General features: G+C 42.9%; 1 protein-coding gene across 1 annotated transcript in view; it reads left to right on the top strand.

Moving 5' to 3' along the window:
• Window positions 1–387: 387 nt before the first annotated feature.
• The window catches only part of LOC112219378 (leucine-rich repeat transmembrane neuronal protein 4), a 115,798-nt gene continuing 89,258 nt past the window's right edge, over window positions 388–26,927 (top strand). Inside the window, exons 1-2 of the mRNA XM_024380568.2 lie at window positions 388–1,122; window positions 19,539–21,091. Coding sequence (XP_024236336.1) covers window positions 1,119–1,122; window positions 19,539–21,091 — 1,557 coding nt within the window. The 5' untranslated portion in view covers window positions 388–1,118. The remainder of the gene's footprint in view (window positions 1,123–19,538; window positions 21,092–26,927) is intronic.

The raw sequence follows: 26,927 nt of genomic DNA, 5'->3' as shown, positions 1-26,927 counted from the left end.
TTATTTTTTTTATTCTGGACCACCTACCTACCAGTCATCCTCATGTTCTTTGTGCCCCTCAGATTTTTGGGGTGCATGACGCCCCTGATTGCATTTTCTCTCTGGTGCATTAGGCTACCATAAAAAAATCTTAAATGGCACAATCAAACCAAATGAAAACTGCAACAGGTAAGCTTATCATTACATGTAGTTTGCAAATTGCAATAGCCTATCGTGAAATAGCGTGTGAATGGTCAGCATCAGATAATATCCCTTTCTCTCTGTCATTATTTTTTCCTACTTTCAACACACAACCTACAAAGACGTGCACTGTATGCTGAGGGAGAGCCAAGGAAAATATGTTTATTCGGGGGGCGCTCTCTCGCCAGAAGAGGGCATTCCGATTCTTCCTGACAAAGTTGCCGTGATACATGCAGACGTGATGTTAAATACTCAAACGCTTACACTTATGCGCTTCTGGAATTGAGGAGAGAATAGGGGTGAAAGGGGGAATGCTCATCCTGCATGATTTTGGTTTGCTTACCGAGTAAAACTACCACATACCCTTCGAATTCTCCTGTGATCAGGGTAAGCTTCTTTCGGGGGGAATGTGAATTCCCTGTCAGTCTTACTATAAACATTTTGGGTCGCTTTTTACTGGGGAGATCTGCTGATATTCACTCAGCCTCTTGGGAAAATCGTTGTTTGAGCATCATGCCATAATGGATGGATGGAGGGTGATGAGAACGTTTCGACTGGAATCTTTAAACTTTGCTATCACGCTTATTTTGGATTGTGATATATGACTTGGATGTGGCATCGTTTGTTCTCAGACGCGCTGTTAAAATTGGACACCACGATTTTACGCGGGAATTATGTGCATGGATATGGTAGAAAACTAGATCGGGAGAAATGTTCCATGGTGAAACTACATGCTTGACACACGGATACCCCTCTGACTCGCTTATATTCCGGGGGCAGCGACGGGCAGGTGCGCGTTGGAATCGGCGGCTGCGCGAAGCGACTGGGGTCCTGGACTAGAACCGTACCGTCTGATGAGAGCGCGTGTCATGCGGACTCAGCTGTCGCGCGCTGTAAGGCTTTAAAACCTGTGGACAGGAGCTGACAGATAAGCTGATATGTGTAAGTATATGTGCCTGTAAATGTATCATATCTGCTCCATGTAGTGGAAACGAGAGTAAGGTAAGCTGCGTCTTTTCCCTCAAATTCGCTCCCAACATGCCAGCAGACTTGCTGTGTCTGAGTGCATAAAGATCTAGTATGTTCAGATAAAAATTGTGTATTGCAACTATGATATTTACCAAAGCATTATTATTTTTGATCTGTTATTAAACACGTTCAGCACGCTATTGTCCCTAAGAATTTAGTCTGGATATGCCAAACAGAGTCGCAGAGCTGCAATGTGGTTATTTTATTTATTTTATTGTTGTACTACAGGCGATGAATGCCTGTGTGCGATTAACAATTGGACACATATCAAATACGCCAATATGCCGTTCAAGCTTTGCCAGAGATTGCATCTGAATAACTGTTCGGTTTACAAAAAGCTCTATAGTGTAATGCATCCGTTCGTTAGCTATATGGTTTGGAGCATCCTATTTCTTTTTACCTGGTTTAATGAAGAAAATTCGGATCATTGACTGGGACTGGAATGCTAATTATGGCATATGTTGGATGCAAGTCAACTTTACAAAGCGTGGTCCTGCATAATTTTCGAAAGCCCATTCATGGTTATGTTTTCTTCATTTCGTGATCTAGAAGTGTCAGTGGTATGTCCAACATTAACTGGGAACAGACCATTTGAGTTTCATGAGTGGATTACATCCAGATGAAGTACGCAGATAAATTGTGCTAATAAAATCGATTCATATTTTATTTTGCTTTGCTATATCATAAATCAGTAGGCTAGTGCACCTGCTCCTTGTTTAGCCTTGAAGACAGTCTGTTATGCGCTCTCTTGCTGTTTGGTCATTGAGAGATGATTGTGGATCATTTTTGTTATTTGACCTAGCATCTACAAGAGGCTTGATGAATGCCATTTGGAGCACGAACAGCCTGCAAATTTCAGCATTAAATAGTGTGAGCATGTTCGCTCAAGTGTGTCTGTGTGTGTGTGTGTGTGTGTGTGTGTGTGTGTGTGTGTGTGTGTGTGTAGGTGCGTCTGCGTGCGTGCTCGCGTGCGTGTGTGATGAGGGGCAAACCTACGGATGCGGTTAGATTTTTTAATAGCTTCCCCCCTGGTGTTTGAAATCATCAGTATGTTTTTGTTAGCAGTTCATTTATCCACAGCCATTATTGAACTCTTACACAGATGGTCAAATGCACTGGCTATGCTGTGCCATTATTTTTTAAGGTGGTATGATTTATCAGGCTACTGCACTGCATCGATACATTGTTTACCAGGGGCGTTATGCACCACAAAAATCTGAGGGGGCACAAATTATGTTAGGATGACTGGGGGCTGGTCTGGAGAAGGGCTACATTTGAGCATTTTGTCAAAACCTTAAACAGATTTTTCCTGCTATCTAGAGCCATACTCATTATGTTTAAATCAATGTAAAAAAAAAGTGTATTTTTCTGCATATCTAATCATACCTCTTGATTTGTCTGTATCCTGGTGGTTCCTTTTCAAAATCAACTGAATAGGCTTCTCTGCATCCCTGCTAAAATCTTGGTAGAAGATTTAAAGGAATGTGAGTCTTATTCAGTAGGCCTACATTTAGTTATCGCTTGCTTTTCTAAAGTATACCAACCTTGCCAGCAGGCATGCCAGCTAAGATAGTTAGACAAACTAGCTACTCTAACTTGATTGATAGGTTGAAATGGCTTCTTGGTAGCTAGTTATGAGATTGGGATATTGGTAACTTATCTGGGCTAGCTAAAGCCAACTTCATGAAATTGCTAGGTGGCTAGTACTATTAAAAACCCAAGAATAAATCTGAGGGGCACGTGCCCCCTATGGACATGACGTCTCTGTTGTTTAATGCAAAATTGGTCTGAAATAGCTGATTCTGCAACCCCAAAAAAATCACACATGAATAAGGATAAATATGACTATTTATTATTTAGTCATAATTTTGCAACAGCCTTCAGGCTATATACTGTAGTGCTTGAATTGCTTATGACCATCATGCAGGGTGGATTGCATTAATTGTGCTTTTTCTCTCTTCCTTAGGTAACAAGCAAAACTACTCACTTGTATTCTAACGCATCATTTCCATTACACAAAAGCACCTTTGTCATCCATAAACTTTGGTCTTGTAATCACATTACCGTTGTTGATTACTTAAAAATTGCTCCCTCAGTCTTCTCACTGACCATTGGCAGTTAAACCCCTGACTCCTCTGATGCCATTTGTTAGCTGCATCATGTGGTGCATGACGCAGGGCTTCATGGGCCATAAACTGATGAGGTACGCGCACTGCCATGCACTGCAATGTGGTCTTGTTTCTGCAAATACAAAGCCCACAAGCCATATAGCAATATGAGCTTCTGTGCCAACAGGTTGAATAGAAAATACGTTTTGCACCTTTTATGCATAGGGAATGTGCCCAAAATAGTTTTAATCCACATTAGTCATCATTGCCTCAGCACCAAATTATATATATCTTTTTTGTAACAGTGATTTACAGTGCCTTCAGAAAGTATTCATACCCATTGATTTATTCCATAGTTTGTTACATCCTTTATTCAAAATGTATTAAATAGATTTTGTTCTCACCTATCTACCCCATAATGACAAAGTGAAAACATGTTTTTTTAAACATTTTTGCAAATGTTTTGAAAATGAAATACAGAAATATCTCATTTACATAGCAGTCAAAAGTTTGGACACAAAAGTTTGGAGACTTTATTTAGACTATTTTCTAACATGTTGAATAATAGTGAGGATCTCAAAACTGTGAAATAACACATATGGAATCATGTAGTAACCTAAGAACTGTTAAACAAATCAAAATATATTTTATATTTGAGATTCTTAAAAGTAGCCACCCTTTGCCTTGACGACAGCTTTGCACACTCTATGCATTCTTTCAACCAGCTTCATGAGGAATGCTTTTCCAACATTCTTGAAGGAGTTCCCACATATGCTGAGCATTTGTTGGCTACTTTTCCTTCGCTCTGCGGTCCAACTCATCCCAGACCATCTCAATTGGGTTGAGGTCGGGTGATTGTGGAGGCCAGGTCATCTGATGCAGCACTCCATCACTCTCCTTAGTAAAATAGCCCTAACGCTGCCTGGGGGTGTGTTTTGGGTCATTGTCCTGTTGAAAAACAATTGATAGTCCCACTAAGCGCAAACAAGATGGAATTTCGTATCGCTGCAGATTGCTGTGGTAGCCATGCTAGTTAAGTGTACCTTTAATTCTAAATAAATCACAGACACTGTCACCAGCAAAGCACCCCCACACCATCACACCTCCTCTTCCATGCGTCACGGTGTGAACCACACATGCAGAGAGCATTCGTTCACCTACTCTGTGTCTCACAAAGACACGGCGGTTGGAACCAAAAATCTCAAATTTGGACTCATCACACCAAAGGACAGATTTCCACTGGTCTAATATCCATTGCTCATGTTTCTTGGCCTAATCAGGTCTCTTCTTCTTATTGGTGTCCTTTAAGTAGTGGTTTCTCTGCAGCAATTTGACTATGAAAGCCTGATTCACACAGTCTCCTCTGAACAGTTGATGTTGAGATGTGTCCATTACTTGAACTCTGTAAAGCATTTATTTGGGCTGCAATTTCTGAGGTTCAGTTAACTCCAATAATGACGTATCCTCTGCAGCAGAGGTAACTCTGGGTCTTCCTTTCCTATGGTGGTGCTCATGAGAGCCAGTTTCGTCATAGCGCTTGATGGTTTTTGTGACTGCAATTTTCCAGACTGAATGAACTTCATGTCTTAAAGTAATGATGGGCTGTCGTTTCTCTTTGCTTATTTGAGCTTTTCTTGCCATAATATGGACTTGGTCTTTTACCAAATAGGGATATCTTCTGTATACCACCCCTACCTTGTCACAACACAACTGTTTGCCTCAGAAGCATTAAGAAGGAAAGAAATTCCACAAATGTGACCGACCACAATAATTTGGTCTTATGTAGCAAAATTTGAAACAGTGTTTTTTACATTGGATAAAAGCAGAGATACAGAGCTTCAAAATGGTATATCATACCCTGCATTTGATGAACAATTGGAAAGTAATTCTGCTTTGAAAGTTGATTGACTTTTAACCTCACTTTTGAGAAAATGATATTTTAATGTTTTGGTACCTACAGGAGAGCTCTTCTTTGTCTACTGTACAGTACACCCATTCAGCATCGTACACACACCTTCTTAAGCTTTATCTCCACCAATCTCTTTAAGGGTTGGACCGAGCCTTCTCTCCTAACAACAGTAGTCAAGCACCCAAGCTAACTGGCTAACAGTTGTTGCAGTGACATTCTATTGAAATGTATACTTGCATAGTGTAGTTTTTTGCTAAGACATGTAGCTAGCTAGCTACACAATGAACCATAATCTCAACTCATGACATTTCTACCCTGCATGAATCTGCAGGTAGCTAACCAACCAGGTTCAATGTTAGCTAGCTAACATTAGGCTATAACTAGCCAAGCAAATGACTCTGAGATACGTATAATAAGATCATACTCGTAACGTTAGATAGTGAGCCAACAGCTAACGTTAGCTAGCTTGCTAACATTACACTTTAACTTGAAATGAAAACGACTTTGTCAAAAGTTGAAATGTGTTATATCTGAAAATGCAGCGAGCAAGATTATATTATCCGTGGACGCTTCTCCCTGTCACGGATGCCATGGTTGCCCTTAGTTTAAAGATTTAACCCGGGGCCAGTCGTTTTCTCCATCTCCTTGGCTATCATTCTAATAATCCACTGATTTCAAAACTCGGTCCTCCAGAAACTATAGAGCAACACTTACGTAGTTCTACTAAGCAATATATGTTTTTAAAACCTGCGCTAGACATGGTTACCTACACATACTAACCAGCTCAAATAGATAGAAGTGTGCTATATGGCAGACCAATCCGAACTCATCTCTCAGCATTGTCAGCCAGCCCACTCATTATCTGTGGCTAAACCAACTAGGCTCGTAATTTAACAATTGCATTTGTATTTATTCTAAGGATTGCCGCTGGAGACAGGAAGCAGGTACAGGGAGAATTTATTTATTTTATTATTTAAAAAAATTTACTTTAAATTATTTTTAAAATTTTTCTCCCCAATTTCGTGGTATCCAATTGTTAGTGGTTACTATCTTGTCTCATCGCTACAACTCCCGTGCGGGCTCGGGAGATACGAAGGTTGAGGGTCATGCATCCCCCGAAACACAACCCAACCAAGCCGCACTGCTTCTTAACACAGCGCGCATCCAACCCGGAAGCCAGCCACACCAATGTGTCGGAGGAAACTCCGTGCACCTGGCGACCTTTGTTAGCATGCACTGCGCCCGGCCCGCCACAGGAGTCGCTGGTGTGCGATGAGACAAGGATTTCCCTACCGGCCAAACCCTCCCTAACCCGGATGACGCTAGGCCAATTGTGCGTCGCACCACAGACCTCCCGGTCGCGGCCGGTTACGACAGAGCCTGGGCGCAAACCCAGAGTGTCTGGTTGTGCAGCTGGCGCTGCAGTACAGCGCCCTTAACCACTGCGCCACCCGGGAGGCTATTAATATCACTTTCTATCTACGGACTGAATATACTCTCCTGCAACCCGCCTCGCCCAATGTGGTACGGATCTTCTATTTTTATACTTATACTTAAGAACTCATCAACTCATCAAAAGCTAGCCAGCTAACTGGCTACCAGCTAACTGGCTACTAGTACATCGGACTGTTAGCTTAAGAGGCCCATCGGACTAATTATTTGGCCACTATACCCACCATACGGAGCCCTGCTGATCCGTTGTCTGAACCGTCGCCTGAACCGGAACCCCAACAAATGCTAGCCAGCAAGCTAGCTACTAGCTAGTAGTCAGCTAGCGGTCATCAGCCACCTCTAGCACGGACAACTCTCGCCAGTCTGCACAGCGCGACTCAAACCAGAGCATTTCGAACGTATTTTTCTCCTTATCTCCGGATTCCTACCACAAGCTCTGAACCTTTATTTATTTATTTTAGATTTTTTGATTTAGATTTTTTCACCTTGATCACCGCAGCTAGCTAGCTGCTATTCGAGTGGCCACTCCTGGCTAACATCACTGTCTCAAAGCAATAACCAATTGTTAGGCCCATCTCCCGGCTAGCCAAAGAGGTCCATCATCCACTACTTGGGCTACAATACCTCTTTTTGCCAACTGGCTTGGACCCCCGCCACTCATCACGACTGGATCACCGACGTGATTCTCCAGATGGGGTTTTTCTCAACTTGCTCCGCCGTCGCTTCATCCCCTGAATTCCCATCAGCTAGCATGCTAGCTGCGGCCTGCTAGCTGTCCAGAGCACACTGTTAGCTTAAGAGGCCCACCGGACAAATTCTTTGACCACTATACCTATTCTGCCAATTGGCCTGGTTTACCACACGGAGCCCTGCTGATTCGTCTTCCGATGTAATAGCACGAGGGGGCCACACCAGACTTTCTTCTGGCGCAACCTCCCTCCAAGGCCCTTCTGTTAGCTTGCTATCCCCGGCCCGCAAGCTGCCTGAAGCCACTCTCTGGACTCCTATGATCACTTGGCTACGCACGCCTCTCGCTAACGTCAATATGCCTTTTCCATTGCTTTTTTGGTTAGTATTTATTGCCTTATTTCACTGTAGAGCCTCTAGCCCTGCTCAACATGCCTTATTTAACACTTTAGTTCCACCTACCAGACATGCGGTGACATCACCTGGTTGAAATTATATTTCTAGGGACAATATCTCTTTCATCGTCACTCTAGGCACAGGTTTACCCTCACGGTATCCACATCCTACCATACCTTTGTCTGTACATTATGCCTTAAATCTATCCTACCGTGCCCAGAAATCTGCTCCTTTTACTCTCTGTTCTGAAAGTACTAGACGACCAGTTATTTTAGCCTTTAGCCGTACCCTTATCCTACTCCTCCTTTGTTCCTCTGGTGATGTGGAGGTTAATCCAGGCCCTGCAGTGCCTAGCTCCACTCCCATTCCCCAGGCGCTATTATTTGCTGACTTCTGTAACCTTAAAAGCCTTGGATTCATACATGTTAACATTAGAAGCATCCTCCCTAAGTTTGTTTTATTCACTGCTCTAGCACACTCTGCCAACCCGAATGTCCTAGCCGTGTCTGAATCCTGACTCAGGAAGACCACCAAAAACCCTGAAATTTCCATCCCTATCTATAACATTTTCCGACAAGATAGAACTGCCAAGGGGGGTGGTGTTGCAATCTACTGCAGATATAGCCTGCAGAGTTCTGTCTTACTAACCAGGTCTGTACCCAAACAATTCGAGCTTCTACTTTTAAAAATCCACCTTTCCAGAAACAAGTCTCTCACCGTTTCCGCTTGCTGTTGACCACCCTCTGCCCCCAGCTGTGCCCTGGACACCATATGTTAACTGATTGCCCCCCATCTATCTTCAGAGCTAGTGCTGCTAGGTGACCTAACACCCCGGCCATCCTACAATCTACGCTTGATGCCCTCAATCTCTCACAAATTATCAATGAACCCACCAGGTAAAACCCCAAATCCGTAAACACAAGCACCCTCATAGATATCATCCTAACCAACTTGCCCTCCAAATATACCTGCTTTCAATTAAGATCTCAGCAATCACTGCCTCATTGCCCGCATCCGTAACGGGTCTGCGGTCAAACGACCACCCCTCATCACTATCAAACGCTCCCTAAAACACTTCAGCGAGCAGGCCTTCCTAATGGACCTGGCCCGGGTATCCTGGAAGGATATTGACCTCATCCCGTCAGTAGAGGATGCCTATACATTCTTTAAAAATGCCTTCCTCACCATCTTAAATATGCATTCCCCTTTCAAAAAATGTAGAACCAGGAACAGATATAGCTCTTGGTTCTCTCCAGACCTGACTGCCCTTGAACAGCACAAATACATCCTGTGTCGTTCTGCATTAGCATCGAATAGCCCCCGTGATATGCAACTTTTCAGGGAAGTCAGAAACAAATATGCACAGGCAGTTAGGAAAGCTAAGGCTAGCTTTTTCAAGCAGAAATTTGCATCCTGTAGCACAAACTCAAAAAGGTCCGGGACACTGTAAAGTCCATGGAGAATAAGAACACCTCCTCCCAGCTGCCCACTGCACTGAGGCTAGGAAACACTGTCACCACCGATAAATCCATTATAATTGAGAATTTCAATAAGCATTTTTCTACGGCTGGCCATGCTTTCCACCTGGCTACCCCATCCCGGTCAACAGCCTGGCACTCCCCACAGCAACTCGCCCAAGCCTCCCTATTTCTCCTTCACCCAAATCCAGATAGCTGATGTTCTTAAAGAACTGCAAAACCTGGAACCATACAAATCAGCTGGGCTAGACAATCTGGATGCTTTCTTTTTCAAATGATCTGCTGAAATTGTGGCAACCCCTATTATTAGCCTGTTCAATCCCTCGTATCGTCTGAGATTCCCAAAGATTTGAAAGCTGCCTCGGTCATCCCCTTCTTCAAAGGGAGAGACACTCTAGACCCAAATTGCTCCAGACCTATATCTATCCTACCCTGCCTTTCTAAGGTCTTCAAAAGCTAAGTCAACAAACAGATTACCGACCACTTTGAATTCCACCGTACCTTCTCTGCTATGCAATCTGGTTTCAGAGCTGGTCGTAGGTGCACCTCAACCACGCTCAAAGTCCTAAACGGTATCATAACCGCCATCGATAAGAGACATTACTGTGCAGCCATATTCATCGACCTGGCCAAGGCTTTCGACTCTGTCAATCACCACATTCTTATTGGCAGACTCAACAGCCTTGGTTTCTCAAATGATTGCCTCGCCTGATTCACCAACTACTTCTCTGATAGAGTTCAGTGTTTCAAATCGAAGGGCCTGTTGTCTGGACGTCTTGCGGTCTCTATGGGGGTGCCACAGGGTTCAATTCTCAGGCCGACTCTCTTCTCTGTATACATCAATGATGTCGCTCTCGCTGCTGGTGATTCTCTGATCCACCTCTACACAGACGACACCATTCTGTATACTTCTGGCCCTTCTTTGGACACTGTGTTAACTAACCTCCAGACGAGCTTCAATGCCGTACAACTCTCCTTCCATGGCCTCCAACTGCTCTTAAATGCTAGTAAAACGAAGTGCATGTTCTTCAACCGATCACTGCCTGCACCAGCCCGCCCGTCCAGCATCACTACTCTGGACGGTTCTGACTTGTATATGTAGACAACTACAAATACCTAGGTGTCTGGCTAGACTGTAAACTCTCCTTCCAGACTCACATTAAGCATCTCCAAACCAAAATTAAATCTAGAATGAGCTTCCTATTTCGCAACAAAGCATCATTCACTCATGTAGCCAAACATATCCTCGTAAAACTGACCATCCTACCGATCCTTGACTTCGGCGAAGTCATTTAGAAAATGACACCCACACTCTCCTCAACAAATTGGATGCAGTTTATCATAGTGCTATCCGTTTTGTCACCAAAGCCCCGTATATTATCCACCACTGCGACCTGTACGCTCTCATTTGCTGGCCATCGCTTCATACTTGACGCCAAACCCACTGGCTCCAGGTCATCTACAAGTCTCTGCTAGGTAAAGCCCCGCCTTATCTCAGCTCACTGGTCACCATAGCAGCACCCACCCGTAGCAGGCGCTCCAGCAGGTATATCTCACTGGTCACCTCCAAAGCCAATTCCTCCTTTGGCCGCCTCTCCTTCCAGTTCTCTGCTGCCAATGACTGAAACGAACTGCAAAAATCTCTGAAGCTGGAGACGCTTACCTCCCTCACTAGCTTGAAGCACCAGCTGTCAGAGCAGCTCACAGATCACTGCACCTGTACATAGCTCATCTGTAATTAGCCCATCCAATCTACCTCCCCCCCATACTGTATTTATTTATTGATCTTGCTCCTTTGCACCCTAGTATGCACATTCATTTTCTGTACATCCTACCATTCCAATGTTTAATTGCTGTATTGTAATTACTTCGCCAGCATGGCCTATTTATTGCCTTACCTCTATTTTCCTACCTCATTTGCACATGCTGTATATTTTTCTACTGTATTTTTGATTGTATGTTTGTTTATTCCGTATTTGACTCTGTGTTGTTGTATGTGTCAAACTGCTTTGCTTTATCTTAGCCAGGTTGCAGTTGGTTAAATAAAGGTGAAATAAATTAAATAAAAGATCATTAAATGTCTGTACTGCCACAATCAGGTTATATTTACATTACAATTATTAAAGTTTATCCATGGAGACTTAATTGGCCAATGTGCTGAGGTCTAGCACGTGCCTTTAGTGAATGTATATTTGAGAAAGACTTGGAGAGGGCAGTGGGTGGCTCTGAGAGAGGATGTGACAGACTCATCTATAGTGTTGTGAGGGCTGGGGGTTGATTGGTTATTCTCTGTCACTCCGCCCTGGTGGAACTGTTCCACCAGGGGAAATCAGAAAACAGATGCAAGGCAGAAACAAATCTATACTAACACACAGTCTGTTCCTGCGTATGTGTGTGCACGAGCTCGCATGAGTGCACGCACATTTGGATATTGGTGTATTGAGGAGAATCCACCACATACTCTCTCTCATCCAGTTGACCTTGTTTGTACTGTAGACCGCCTACTTCAGTAACTGCAAATACCAAACTGCAAATACCAATGCATCTGCGGAGCATTTCTGTAATTACACAAAGACATCTGCGTTTCCTCAGAGCATTGAGGCAATATGAACACAGGACATGAAGCGCTGGTTCCCAAGGACCAGGAAAGTAAGGCTGGCAGTCATCTCAGAGATAATTGGAGACTAATAGGACGGCATAGGCTAGTCTGATGGGATGGCCTTCCCTGTGCGTTAGGCTCCTGTCCAGCCACAATGTGTGCATGGCTGCGCCTGATAGCAGTTTTGTCAATGGCAGACAACTCAACAATGAGCCACTTGTGTGTTCAAAGATCATAGCATAGTGCCTATTTGCCAAGTTATTGTTTATTTGTCTGCAAATTAGGTCAGCGGTGTGCTTTTCCTCTCATTCTTTGTTTAATAACAGAAGGATCCATATCCCTGCCATCATCCTCACCGCAGTAGTAGTAGTTGTTGTAATAGTGGTAGTAGTAGTAATAATAGTAGCAGTAGTAGTAGTAGTAGTAGTAGTAGAAGTAAGGCACTGACACAAATGATTGCCTGAAAGAAATTGATAATAAGAAGATTGTGGGAGGTGTTTTGTTAGACTTCAGTGCAACTTTTGACATTATCCATCATAGTCTGCTGCTTAAAAAACATATGTGTTTTGACTTTACATCCTTTGCCATATCGTGGATCAAGTGTTACTTATCTAACATAACACAGAGGGTGTTCTTTAATGGATGCCTCTCTAACGTAAACCAGGTAGAGTTAGGCATACCACAAGCTAGCTGTCTTGCCCCCGTTACTTTTTATATTTTTACTAATGTCTTCAGAAACTATTCATACCCCTTGACACATTTTGTTGTGTTACAGCCTGAGTTCAAAATTGATTAAATTACTTTTGTCCCGTATCCATCTACACACAATACCAAAGTGAAAACATGTTTTTCAAAATGTTTGCAAATGAATTGAAAATGAAAAATAGAAATATTTTTATCTACGTAAGAATTCACACCCCTTTGCTGTGACACTGCAAATTGAGCTCAGGTGCATCCAATTTTCTATGATAATCCTTGAGATGTCACAGCAACCTGTTTGGAGTCCACCAATTCAGTTGTTTGGACATAATGTCTACATAAGGTCCCACAGTTGACAGTGCATGTCAGAGAAGAAACTGTACCATGAAGTTTAAGGAACTGTCCGTAGATCTCCGAAATATAATTATGATGAGGAATATATCTGGGGAAGGGTATAAAACAATTTTGAGAGTGTTGAAAGATTCTTTGAGCACAGTGGTCTCCATTATTGGGAAATGGGAAAAAAATACGGAACTACCTAGATTGCCTAAAGCTGGCTGTCCGACCACACTAACCAACCGGGCATTGGGGTAGCAGCATCATGCTATGGGGATGCTGGGAGACTAGTAAGGATAGAGGGAACAATTAATGTAGCCTAATACAAGCAAATCCTTAATGAGAACCTGCTTCAGAGTGCAATTTTTTTTTTTTTTTTTTTTTGCCAAAGCAATGGTCTAATGGCTTCAGAACAAGAATGTGAAAGTCCTTGAGTGGTCCAACCAATGCCCAAATCCCATTGAAAATCTGTGGAAAGTCTTGAAGATTGCTTTTTCCACAGCTCCCCATCTACCTTAACAGAGCTTGGGATTTTTTGCAAGGTAGAATAAGACAAAATCCACAAATCCAGTTCAAAGCTTATACAGACATACCCAACACAACTCAAACCTTTAATCGCCGCTTGTCACGGTGGGTGTGACGAGGGTGGTATGTGTGTTTTGTCTTATCTAAGTTTTTTTTCTGTCTAGGGGTTTTGTAGATTTATGGGGTTGTTTCCATCTAGGTGTTTATGTAGGTCTATGGTTGCTTAGATTGGTTCTCAATTAGAGGCAGGTGTTTATCGTTGTCTCTGATTGGGAACCATATTTAGGCAGCCATCTACTTTGGGTATTTGGTGGGTTATTGTCTATGTTATGTTGCATGTTTGCACAGTGTTTATATAACGGTCACGTTAGTCTTAATCATTTTGTTGTTTTTTGTTTTAAGTGTTCATTCAATAAAGAATGTATTCACACCACGCTGCGCTTTGGTCCCCTCCATACGACGATCGTGACACCGCTAAAAATGCTTCTACAAAGTATTGACTCAGGGTGTGAATACTTATGTAAATGAGATAGTTCTGTATTTCATTTTCAATACATTTGCAAAAATGTCTAAAAACCTGTTTCACTGTCATTATGGGGTATTGTGTGTAGATGGATGAGAGAAAACATTTAATCCATTGTGAATTCAGGCTGTAACACGACCACATGTGGAATAAGTCAAAGGCTATGAATACTTTCTGAATGCACTGTAATGACTGACCACTAGCCTTGAGTCAGTGGTTCTATGTACAGTGCCTTCAATAAGGATTGATACCCCTTGACTTCACCTTTGGCAGCGATTACAGCTGTGAGTCTTTCTGGGTAAGTCTCTAAGAGCTTTGCACACCTGGATTGTAGAATATTTGCATTTTTCTTTTAAAAATTCTGTCAAGTTGGTTGTTGATCATTGCTAGACAGCCATTTTCAAGTCTTGCCATAGATTCCCAAGCCGATTTAAGTCAAAACTATAACTTGGCCACTCAAGAACATTCATTGTTGTTGTGGTAAGTAACTCCAGTGTGTATTTGGCCTTGTGTTTAAAGTTATTGTCCTGCTGAAAGGTGAATTTGTCTCCCAGTGTTTACTGAAAGCAGGCATACCCATAACATTATGGAGCCACCACTATTCTTGAAAATATGAAGAATGTTACTCAGTTATGTGTTCTATTGGATTTGACCCAAACTTAACACTTAACACATATTCAGGACAAAATTGAATTGCTTTACCAATTTTCTTTTGCAGTATTACTTGTTGCAAACAGGATGCATTTTTTTAAATATTTTTATTCTGTACAGTCTTCCTTCTTTTGACTCTGTCAATTAAATTAGTATTATAACTACAATGTTGTTGATCCATCCAGTTTTCTCCCTTCACAGCCATTAAACTCGTAATTGTTTTATAGTCACCATTGGCCTCATGGTGAAATCCCTGAGCAGTTTCATTCTTCTCTGGCAACTGAGTTGGGAAGGACACATATCTTTGTAATGACTGGGTGTATTGTTACACCATCAAAAGTGTAATGAATAACTTCACCATGCTCAAAAGGATATTCAATGTCTGCTTCTTTTTTTTACCCATCTACCAATAGGTCTTAAATTCAGGCCGTAACACAACAACATTTAGAAAAAGTTGAGGGTTGTGAAAACTTTCTGAAGGTTCTCTATGCTGATGACTCAACATTATACACGTCAGCTACCACAGCAGGTGAAATCACTGCAACATTTAAAAAGGAGCAGTTTTAAAGTCATTACTAGCCACTGACTCAGTTTTAGAGTCAGTGGCTAGTAATAAGCTAGGCAGAAATATATCAAAAACGTAATGCTTTGTATTTGAGACAAATCATTCACTAAACCATAAACCTCATCTAAGTCTTGTAATGAATAATGTGGCAATTGAGCAAGTTGAGGAGACTAAACTGCTGGGTGTAATCCTAGATTGTAAACTGTCATGGTCAAAATATATTGATGCAACGGTAGCTAAGATGGGGAGAGGTCTGTTCGTAATAAAATGCTGCTCTGATTTCTTGACATCACAATCAACTAAACAAGTCCTACAGGCCCTAGTTTTATCGCACCTGGACTACTGCCCAGTTATATGGTCAAGTGGCACAAAGAAGGACATAGGCAATTTACAGTTAGCCCAGAAAGAGCAGCCCTCATGGCCTTTAATTGTACACGGAGAGCTAATATCAATAACATGCATGTCAATCTCTACTGGCTCAAAGTAGAGGAGAGATTGACTGCATCACTGCTTGCCTTTGTGAGGGGTATTGACATGTTGAAAGCGCGAACTGTCTGTTCAAACAGCTACCACACTGCTCAGACACCCATACATACCCCACAAGACAGTCCAGAACAAACTGGGAAGCTCACAGTACTGCATAGAGCCATGTCTACATGGAACTCTCTTCCACATCAAGTAACTCAAGCGAGAAATAAAATCCGATTTTAAAAAAACGGATAAAACAGCACCTCACGGCACACGTCGGGCTATGAAGGGACACACGCATACGCACACACACGTTGCATTGTACATTTGATCTTTTACATGTGTTGTGATGTAATTGTTTTATTCCAGTTTGGAACCCAAGAGTAGAAGCTGCTGCATTGGCTAATGGGTATCCTAATAAATACTAAATACTAAAAGTAGTGGTAGTAGTAGCTGTTGTAGTTGTGGTTGTAGTAGTAGGAGCAGTAGCAGTAGCAGTAGTAGAAATAGTAGTAGTAGCTGTTGTAGTAGTAGTAGCTGTTGTATTCGTAGCAGTAGTAGTAGTAGTAGCTGTAGTAGTAGTAGTAGTAGTAGTAGTAGTAGCTGTTGTAGTAGTAGGGGGAGTAGCAGTAGTAGTAGTAGTAGTAGTAGCAGGAGGAGCAGTAGTAGTAGTAGTAGTAGTAGTAGTAGGAGGAGTAGTAGCAGTAGTAGTAGTAGTAGTAGCTGTTGTAGTAGTAGGATCAGTAGCAGTAGTAGTAGTAGTAGTAGTAGTAGCTGTTGTAGTAGTAGTAGGAGGAGGAGGAGCAGTAGCAGTAGTAGAAGTAGTAGCTGTTGTAGTAGTAGGATCAGTAGCAGTATTGGTAGTAGCTGTTGTAGTTATAGTAGTAGTAGTAGCTGTTGTAGTAGTAGTAGTAGTAGCTGTTGTAGTAGTATTAGTAGTAGCTGTTGTAGTAGTAGCAGCTGAGTGATTCTGTTACAGAAGTGGATTTATACAGTCTGTCCTAACACAGTATGATAATGGTATTCACAATAAAAAGCTAAGGTGTATCAAGGGTGTGCAGAAGTGTGAATGACTGACTTGTATGGGTTGGAACAGGCAAAAACAGCCTATGCAGTTCAAGGGGAAAGTAGTATAAACAACTGAAGTGATAATGGGAAAGTGCTAGGAATTAATAGGTGACAGTTAACCAATATGATATTGTAACCAAATGGTAATGACAAGGGAAGCATGGTAGAGAGGTGGTAATAGAGACACAGCTTATGAGTGACACCTCTGAGGGCAACTTCTCTGAATTAGATAAGAAGCTAAGGAGAAGAAGATGACTTAGTGAAGCATTAGTGCATGGGCCGCTCATTAAACCACACATAGTGTTAATCAGGGCATGAAGGTGCCTAGTGAAGAGGGTACAAGCTAAATTATGTATCTCACAATCTATTTTAATAAAGCTGCACATGAAAACATTTGAGAGTTGCATGCTTCTCACTCGATTCTTTTAGGAGAATGTGTAAATGCACACTGAATCTGACAAACACACTTTGTTTTAGCTGCCCACACATAATGTATCACACAGAAAACAGGGAAAAATATGCAATTAAATGTATTTTACAATTAATAAACATTGTTGTGTTTCCATAATGTTGGTTTGCCTAATTAGATTTTTTTTTTGTTAAGAGTGTTGGGCCACACTTTAAATGTAAACCTTTTCTCAATCTCAAGATGCAATTAAGACCCGGCAATTTACTTAGAACGCATTGTAGCGGCTCCTGTCAGATAACCTGGCATTATGCTGACCTCACCAGACCTTGATTATGGCATCAGCCAATTATAAATGTTGACGTAGATGGATGTGAACAAACACCTTTCCATAACATCGTCCTTAACAAAGCGCTCTCGTTATCATCCTACAGATGGCAGCATTGCAGTAGTGGGGTTTTTTAGTTATATTAAAGAAGTTTTTTGTCCGGATTGGCACACTAGAGGAAAGTTTATCGTTCTACAGTACCCCTGTCAATCAACTGATCGCCACATCCTACTGCATGCTGTAGGGCTATTAATAAGGTGGTAGCACAATACCATTCAGTGCTTTCAGGGTGTGTTCATTGTCATAGTGACAACTGCAAATAATAATTCAATATACATACAATGAAAAATAATGTTTTTAAATGTAGAAATTCAACAGAAGTTGCAGTTTAGCCTGCTGTTAATAAAAATGTAGTTATTTGTTACATTTGAATGTGTGTAAAACCTAGTAGTACTACCTGTTTCTCTGAGAGTGAGGTGGATATATAGCATTTTGCAAAAAAAACATGATTATTTGTCTCTCTGAAATGAAACCATCAAGTGATCGATTTTTAACAAATACATGTCTGTCATCAAACAACCCATGCTATGAAAATATAATTTATTTAATTAAATAATAAAAGCAAATGTACCAACATTTCTGAAAATGGAAATATAGTGTAAGGTAATGGACCTCTTCACGTGCTGTAGGATGCTTCTCGGCCTCCATTGGTCAAATAATTAATTCTGATAAACTGTCGCCCCGAGATGATAAAATTTAAATCTGAATTTTAGAACATACATTTTGTTGCACGGAAGCCCAAGTACCATCAAATGCATTGTATTCCTTGGTCTCATTCTATCTCATAATTTGTTCAGTTTTGCGACACATTCGAAACTTTATCATGCAGACAACATCACGGTCACATTTTCTTTCATGGAGCAAAACCTAGGATGATTGGACTGTCACCATGACATACACATGTGATAACCAATGAAACACAGCTATGGACTATGTTAAACCAGACATTCATCCTATCTTTTGATTAGAGGATGTTTACAGCCTATCACATTACGGAGGTTTAGCCCAGAGAAAAGAACACACATAAGAAATGGATGCACTCCTCAGGAGAAAATCAATGCACCCTTAATAACAGATCGTTAGTGACTCTGTAAGGGGAGCGCTTTTAATGTAAACAGCTCACTCTCACCTAAGGATGAAGACCGATATCACACCAGGCTACATGTACAGATATTGGATCTTCATTTTTATCCCCCTGTTACAGGAGAACTTTCTGGAAATGTTAAACTTGTAGTGTATTTGAGGTATAAAAAAGGCTTCTGAAGTTTGTATTTTCCACTTAGAAATTTCAGACTTGATGTTACCCTTAAGAAAAATATATCAACCCCTGCCAAAATGTCTATGAATTATAATCCACAAAACAATTCACATTTTCTGTTGCTGCAGGATTCATTTCCCGCTGTAGAAAGCTGGCTCAAAATAAGATCCTACATCTTCATACTGACCGATTGTCATGATCACCATCACTGATTCGACCGTCTGTATCTGCAGTATTTCTTCTACATGTTTTATAACCCGAAGTAGCAGTAGCAGGATATCCAAAGAGACGGCACAGCATGATCAGATTCCCTTTTTTGTCTGTGCGTTTGCTTATTTAATGATGTGCGTTTAAAGGGTTAGTATACATGTATGTATTTTGTTTGGACACAGAGTTGTTTAATTCCATAGGGTTTCTAGAGAGCTGACTCCTTTGTTTAAACTTTTTGGAAGTGAACACCATGATTTACTCAGACCCTTAACCGCTCTGTTATGGGTCAATGTGAAGTGGCTAGATTCTAAATAGATACACCTCTGGATTTGTATACACAATCGCCAGCTCCTGAATGTTCATTTGCTGTGTTTCAGCTTGCTTTTATGACATCTCTAGTTTTGGCTCAAGCACTGTGGCGGCTTGTGGGAAGACTCAATTCTGGTCGATTGCAGTTAAAACCAAATTAAAACCACAATTTTCTACACCATTTCCAACCAGATGGGTTGTTGTCAGACACTTTCAGTAAAAATATTTTTTCCTCTCTCTCTCTCTCTCTCTCTCTCTCTCTCTCTCTCTCTCTCTCTCTGTCCCTCCCTGCAGCCTCTGCCATGCGGCGCCGCTGGCTTATGGTGCCTCTGCTCATGCAGGTGTGGCTGGCAGCATCTCCGTCCCTCAGCGAGCGTCCATGCCCCAAGAGCTGTCGCTGCGATGGGAAAATTGTCTACTGTGAGTCCAGCGGTTTTCGCGATGTGCCCAAGAACCTCTCAGGGGGCTGCCAAGGCCTGTCCTTACGCTACAACAGTCTGGTCAGTCTCAGAGCTGGACAGTTTGTGGGCCTCAACCAGCTCATCTGGCTCTACTTAGACCACAACTACATTGCCTCTGTAGACGTACTGGCCTTCCAAGGCGTCCGAAGGCTCAAGGAGCTGATACTGAGCTCAAACAAGATCACAATGCTCCACAACACCACTTTCCACCCTGTACCCAACCTCCGCAACCTGGACCTGTCTTACAACAAACTGGCGTCTCTGCAGCCGGGCCAGTTCCAGGGCCTCCGCAAGCTCCTCAGCCTGCACATGCGCTCCAACTCCTTGAAAAGCATTCCTGTGCGTCTGTTCCAGGACTGCAGAAACCTGGAGTTCCTGGACCTGGGCTACAACCGCCTGCGCAGCATCACACGCAACGCCTTCTCAGGCCTGCTGAAGCTGACCGAGCTGCACCTGGAGCACAACCAGTTTTCCAAGATAAACTTTTCCCACTTCCCACGCCTCTACAACCTGCGGGCGCTGTACCTGCAGTGGAACCGCATCCGCTCCATGAGCCAGGGCCTAACCTGGACCTGGACCTCCCTGCAGAAGCTGGACCTGTCTGGCAATGATCTGCAAGAGGTGGATGCTACAGTCTACCAATGCTTGCCCAACCTTCAAACACTCAATCTGGATTCCAACAAGCTGACCAACGTGTCCCAGGAGACCGTGTCTGCCTGGATCTCTCTGATCACCATCAGCCTGGCGGGGAACGTGTGGGACTGTGGTCCTGTGGTCTGCCCCCTGGTGGTCTGGCTGAGGAACTTCAAGGGGAACAAGGAGAACAACATGATCTGCGCTGCCCCCAAGGAAGTGCAGGGAGAGAAGGTCATGGATGCTGTTGACACCCACAGTGTGTGTCGGGATATCACACCCCTCACGGCCAGCGCCCCACCCACACCATCTAATGACCCAGACCAGACAGAGCGCCGCCCAGTCTACCCCACACCACCCACGCAAGGTGGGAAGAGGGGGGAGGGATCCAAAGGAGGCCCTACGTCTCCAGCTGTTACCTCGGTTGTGGCGCCACCACCTGAACAGTTTGAGCCTGTGTCCTTTCACAAGATAGTGGCGGGGAGCGTTGCCCTGTTCTTGTCAGTGGTGATGATCCTGTTGGTGATCTACGTTTCGTGGAAGCGCTATCCCAGCAGTGTCAAGCAGCTGCAGGAGCACTCGGCCGCAGCTCGTAAGCGTCGGAAAAAAGCCAGAGAGACGGAGCGCACGCTGAGTTCCCCACTGCAGGAGTACTATGTGGACTACAAGCCCACCAATTCGGAGGCCATGGACGTGCTTGTCAATGGGACTGGCTCCTGCACCTACACCATCTCAGGCTCCAGGGAATGCGAGGTATGACCCACACCATCCGCCACCCCTCCTAATCAAATCTCTTCCACAGCGAGGCAACCTGAGGTAAATGTTTACTGCTTTTGATTGATATTACATCAGTGGCTTTATTTCCGTATCTCCCCTCTTGGATTGGCTGTAGCTTTGTTTTGGTGAGGAATGGTTTGCTCTTTGTGGGATGTCGCTATCCTTGCCTTGAGTAGTTTTCATTGTGATCAAAGAAGAGTTATGCTATTCACTTACACCCTTGTCTCTGTTAATAAGAGGAAAAACATTGTTTGATGTAACATTGTGTTGAAATGCAATATGTACAACCGATTAGATTTCCTATCCCGAATCATTTCACTAGCTTGTTTGTGATAAGTTACAGTTTTTTCCCCATGTATTCTGAGAGGTGGATTCTATTGCTTATTTAGGTGCAGTTATAACCACCAAAATGCCAAAGGCATTTTTTGTTTGTGTTTATCTCAATTCTGTTTTCAATTAGCCACTTTGTTTGTGGGGAGATTCATCCCTAGACACTTGGAATGATAATGGACACTGTTGTGACAGCAAGAAGATTCCCTCTCCACTGATGACTTTATCCTACAACTATTATAGCCCAGACTCACAATGGATGCCGGTAAACACTGCATACACAGCTTCCTCTTACTAGCTTACCATCTATGCCTCTCTGTCTTCATCTTACATTCATATACCTACAGGTGTACAACAGACACACACACACACACACACATATATACAAACAAAGACACACAACACACATGCATCACAATACATGTACTTCTACAAATATTCATTGTCTAAAACTTCCATAAGGAGTGCGACTGGGAATGTTTGAATTCACTGGACAAATGAATCATTAGACAAACAAAAAGATTAAACACACTGTGGGACAAAGTCCAGTGCTTCTCTTTCTTTTGGAATCACCTTGTTTTTGACAACATAGTATAATCTCAACAGAAGCTAAGCATATTTTTCACGTCATTTAAACATTTACATTTGCTCCTACTGTTTGTTTTGTCCTCTATGTTGCGTCACCCCCCCCCCAAAAAAAGGTTTGTTTATTTTCAGAACTGTATTTTATAAAGTGTTGTTTTCTTCAGATAACTTGTAAATGGTCTTCAATCAGGTCTGGTTAAACTGGTCTTGGATCAGTGTTTCAAGGCGTATTCTCTGTGTTCACTGTGACCGTTTAGCTCTGATGCTGTTAAAAGTGTCTTTTTGTATTCTGACGATTGCCTTTGAAGACAGTGTGTTTGTTTGTCTGTCTGGCTGTGGATTTTATGACTTTGGTGATTTGGCAACACTCATATGCTTTTTTTATATGCTGTGTTACGCAATATGTTACTCTTACAAGGTAGGGAATTGCTCAAATGGGTCTTCAACAAGTTCAAAGGAAAAGGATACACTAATATTCATCTGCAATTTCAGGTAATTTTTTCCTTTCTTCTTTTGGACAACTCTCATATTTATTCAGGCCTGAAAATGCGACAAGCAAAACCGTGTTTGCTAACAGGATACAAAAAACCCCCATCAATTTGTCTTATGACATCACAGTGTTCCTGAGATAAATGTATGTTTATTTCCCATAAAAAGCAAGATCATTAAGTCAGATTGTTAATGGCTTGAACAGCATCACACCACAAAAAAAATTGGTCTGCATTTCAGCAGGCAAGCTGAACTTAGATGGTAGTGTCTTTAGTTGACAATTAGGCATGCGGGGGACTTCAAACACTCACCGTTAGTGAGAGAATATCTCTCTCATCCTCCTAATCCTGTCTCTTACACACTGCGGTTCTGTGCCGTCGCTTTTCACAATGCCTTTTGATCCTTGCTTAATGAGGGTGTTAGATCACCAATATAGCAATCGGATTACCTGGAAAAGAAGCAAAGACTGCTCTCTTCCTTAACATTTTCCCCAAGGCAACCCAAGTGCATCTTTATTGGTACTCTCCACTTATATATTCCCTACCTAATTTGCTTTCTCTCCTTGTCCCTCTTCCTCATTTTATTATCTCTACAACATCCATTCTTGGTCTCTTCTCCCCGTCTGGCTTGGTGGTCACCATTTTCTCCCTTTATTTCCTTTTAAAATCCACTTTTCACAGCCGTAAACTTATTTTATTGAAGCTTCTAGACTTATTTTACAACATGATGAGCCACTGGGCTTTTGCATTCATTGCATGTGTTTTAATTGTTTATGCAGTTATGTAGCTGTTTGCTTACACTAGTAGTGCAGGACTTTTTCTCCTCCGGACAAAAATAACCTTGTCAGGTTATTGTGGCTGACAGTGCCATTAGAGTCATCCTGGGCTGGAGGCACGGCAGCCTGAAGAGTTGTGAGACAGGCAGACAGGCAGTTGGCTGGCAGCGAGACAGGCAGAGAGACAGGTAGAACAGTAGACAGGCAGAGAGACAGGTAGAACAGTAGACTGGCAGCGAGACAGGCAGAGAGACAGGTAGAACAGTAGACTGGCAGAGAGACAGGTAGAACAGTAGACTAGCAGCGAGACAGGCTGAGAGACAGGTAGAACAGTAGATTGGCAGAGAGACAGGTAGAACAGTAGACTAGCAGCGAGACAGGCTGAGAGACAGGTAGAACAGTAGATTGGCAGAGAGACAGGTAGAACAGTAGACAGGCAGAGAGACAGGTAGAACAGTAGACTGGCAGCGAGACAGGCTGAGAGACAGGTAGAACAGTAGACTGGCAGAGAGACAGATAGAACAGTAGACTAGCAGCGAGACAGGCTGAGAGACAGGTAGAACAGTAGATTGGCAGAGAGACAGGTAGAACAGTAGACTGGCAGCGAGACAGGCTGAGAGACAGGTAGAACAGTAGACTGGCAGAGAGACAGGTAGAACAGTAGACAGGCAGAGAGACATGTAGAACAGTAGACTGGCAGCGAGACAGGCTGAGAGACAGGTAGAACAGTAGACAGGCAGAGAGGCAGGTAGAACAGTAGACTGGCAGAGAGACAGGTAGAACAGTAGACAGGCAGAGAGACAGGTAGAACAGTAGACAGGCTGAGAGACAGGTAGAACAGTAACAGGGCAGCGAGACAGGCAGCGAGACAGGTAGAACAGTAGACTGGCAGAGACTGGCAGAGGACAGGTAGAACAGTAGACAGGCAGAGAGACAGGTAGAACAGTAGACTGGCAGCGAGACAGGCTGAGAGACAGGTAGAACAGTAGACTGGCAGCAAGACAGGCTGAGAGACAGGTAGAACAGTAGACTGGCAGAGAGACAGGCAGAGAGACAGGTAGAACAGTAGACTGGCAGCGAGACAGGCAGAGAGACAGGTAAAACAGTAGACTGGCAGCGAGACAGGTAGAACAGTAGACTGGCAGAGAGACAGGTAGAACAGTAGACAGGCAGAGAGACAGGTAGAACAGTAGACTGGCAGCGAGACAGGCTGAGAGACAGGTAGAACAGTAGACTGGCAGAGAGACAGGTAGAACAGTAGACAGGCAGAGAGACAGGTAGAACAGTAGACTGGCAGCGAGACAGGCTGAGAGACAGGTAGAACAGTAGACTGGCAGCGAGACAGGCAGAGAGACAGGTGAAACCAGGTAAGCTGGAAGGGCAGGATACATAGAAGGTAGGAAACTTGACACACAGACAGGAAAGGCAGTTAGGCAGGCCGAAAAATCAGTAGCCATCCAGACTAGATAGATAGATTGGCAGTGCTGGGTCCACACATACACAAAGACAGCTCTCCACAGACAGCTGTCCATCCTGTGATCACCGCCAGCGCAAAGCTTCTTTTTTTTGCCAGATCAGAGGTCTTTAAAGCAAAGTCCAGCAGATTGGCATGTTTTCCTCTGTGGCTGGATCAAACTGCAAGGCAAAAGAGGAAACAACAGACAGAATTAAAGGACAGATCCTATCAAACCAATGTCAAATCCTTTTGCCCAATTCAGATCAGTAAGTATGTCTGTAACTTATTGAGGCCAGCTGTGCTGAATTTATCATGATCTGACACACTTTGGCCGCTTTTACACAATTGGGCTGCGTTTACATAGGCATTTACACAGACAGACCCATTTTTCCACTAATTGGTCTTTGAAATGGGCTGCCTGTGTTAGCGCAGGCTAACGTTACTATTCATAGATTCACTTTTGATGAATATATACAGTAGATAAATCCATGGTTTCCTGCTTATGGCGAAAGACACACCGTGGCTGCGTTTACACAGGCAGCCAAATTCTGATATCTTTTCCACTACTAATGGGTCTTTTGACCAATCACATCAGATCTTTTCACATTAGATATTTTTCAGAGCTGATCTGATTGGTCAATTTGTGAAAAACCCCATCAGAATTAGGCTGCCTGTGTAAATACAGCCAGTTTCAGAGTTCAAATACCTTCCTCCTATACGTAGGTGTGTGTCTCTGCTTGAGTTCCTGTGCAGGATATGCACACGTGGGCACATACAAGAAACCTTTCGCTCTCCTGCTAGGCTATTCTTAGAGGTCTCATATCTTTGTTTTTTCCACCCTTTTCCTATGCTTCTTCAAGCACACATTATTTTTTGTGAATTACCTATCTATCATTCGCCCCAGTCAGGCTCCTGCTCTATGGCAAGTACTGCTGCTGCTGCTACTGCTGCTGCATAGACTCTAATGCCATTTGGCTGCCTTCCACTGCAGGAAAATGCATGCCACTCACAATTGATGAGTTCTATTCTCCCTGCAAGGGTATAGTATTCTATCCTCACATGTCCAGTGTGTAGCTTTTTCACATCATAGGAACGGGATAGATTCAGACACACGTTTGAAGTCTCTTACCATCGCAAAAAACTGTGTTTTCATCAATGTCATGCATCCCCAGGCATTGACTAGCATGGATGTGTGCAAGAGAGAGAGAGAGAGAGATGGGGTGGGGGAGGGAGGAAGAGAGAGAGCGGAAGAGAAGGGAGAGAGAGCAACAGAAGGGTGGCGAGAGAGATAAAGGGAGAGGGGGAGAAAGAGAGGGGGGAGAGAGAGAGAGAGAGACGCTCACACACACACACATTCTCTAGAGATATGTGGCCTATGAAGCGACCCTGAGGGTGCTCCTTGCATACATGTCATATATTCGAAGGCTGTCTTTCACTATGAAAAATAATGGTGCCTTTTATCAATAGGATTAGCAAGGTAATCAAAGTTTTTTTTTTTTTTGCAAAACCGACAATGGATTCATTTGGGATTGATTGTGCCATGAAGCCAGCAAGTACACTTAGGGATCAGAGCCCCACCATCCAACTCATTGATCGCCTCTTGAAATGTGAGGAAGATCATAGATAATGCTGATAATTAAAGAAGGGATACATAATGCAGAATTCCACTCAGGCCTTTTTTACTTGTATTTAATCATGTACTGTATATCATTAGGGGCCGGAAATTACAGTAATGGTACATCAACAACTGGTTAGAAGCAGCTATCTGTAACCAACTTGTGTGGGTGTATGTGGATATTTTCACAATAAGGCTCCATACCCACCAACCTCTATAGGGGGGGAACTATCCCACAATGCCCCTCTCACAGTGTCATTTGGTACGTTCTGATTGTTTTTGCAGCAATAGCCTATCAATCTTACTTCATTTCCAGTGATTGAGATATAATACCAGCAGCTGTTTAGCCTTTGATGGCAGCGTCTGTAGAGGGTATTGAGTTTGTAGAGTCTGACTCTGAAAGGATGAGGCTTCTGCTTTCTCTTTTCAGACCATTCATCAGGCCATTCACTTTACTATATGTCTTATTAAGATGAGTGGACATGTTCCTTTTTGCTCTGGGACGTTCCTATCTAAAGTGGGATGCTTTCCAAAATTCAGCGCAATCAGTGCAAAGGGAGCT

Source organism: Oncorhynchus tshawytscha, linkage group LG20, assembly GCF_018296145.1.
Source record: "Oncorhynchus tshawytscha isolate Ot180627B linkage group LG20, Otsh_v2.0, whole genome shotgun sequence".
Taxonomy (NCBI): Eukaryota; Metazoa; Chordata; class Actinopteri; order Salmoniformes; family Salmonidae; genus Oncorhynchus; species Oncorhynchus tshawytscha.
The sequence above is the reverse complement of the archived record's forward strand: the minus strand, read 5'-3'. Positions and strand labels throughout refer to the sequence as shown.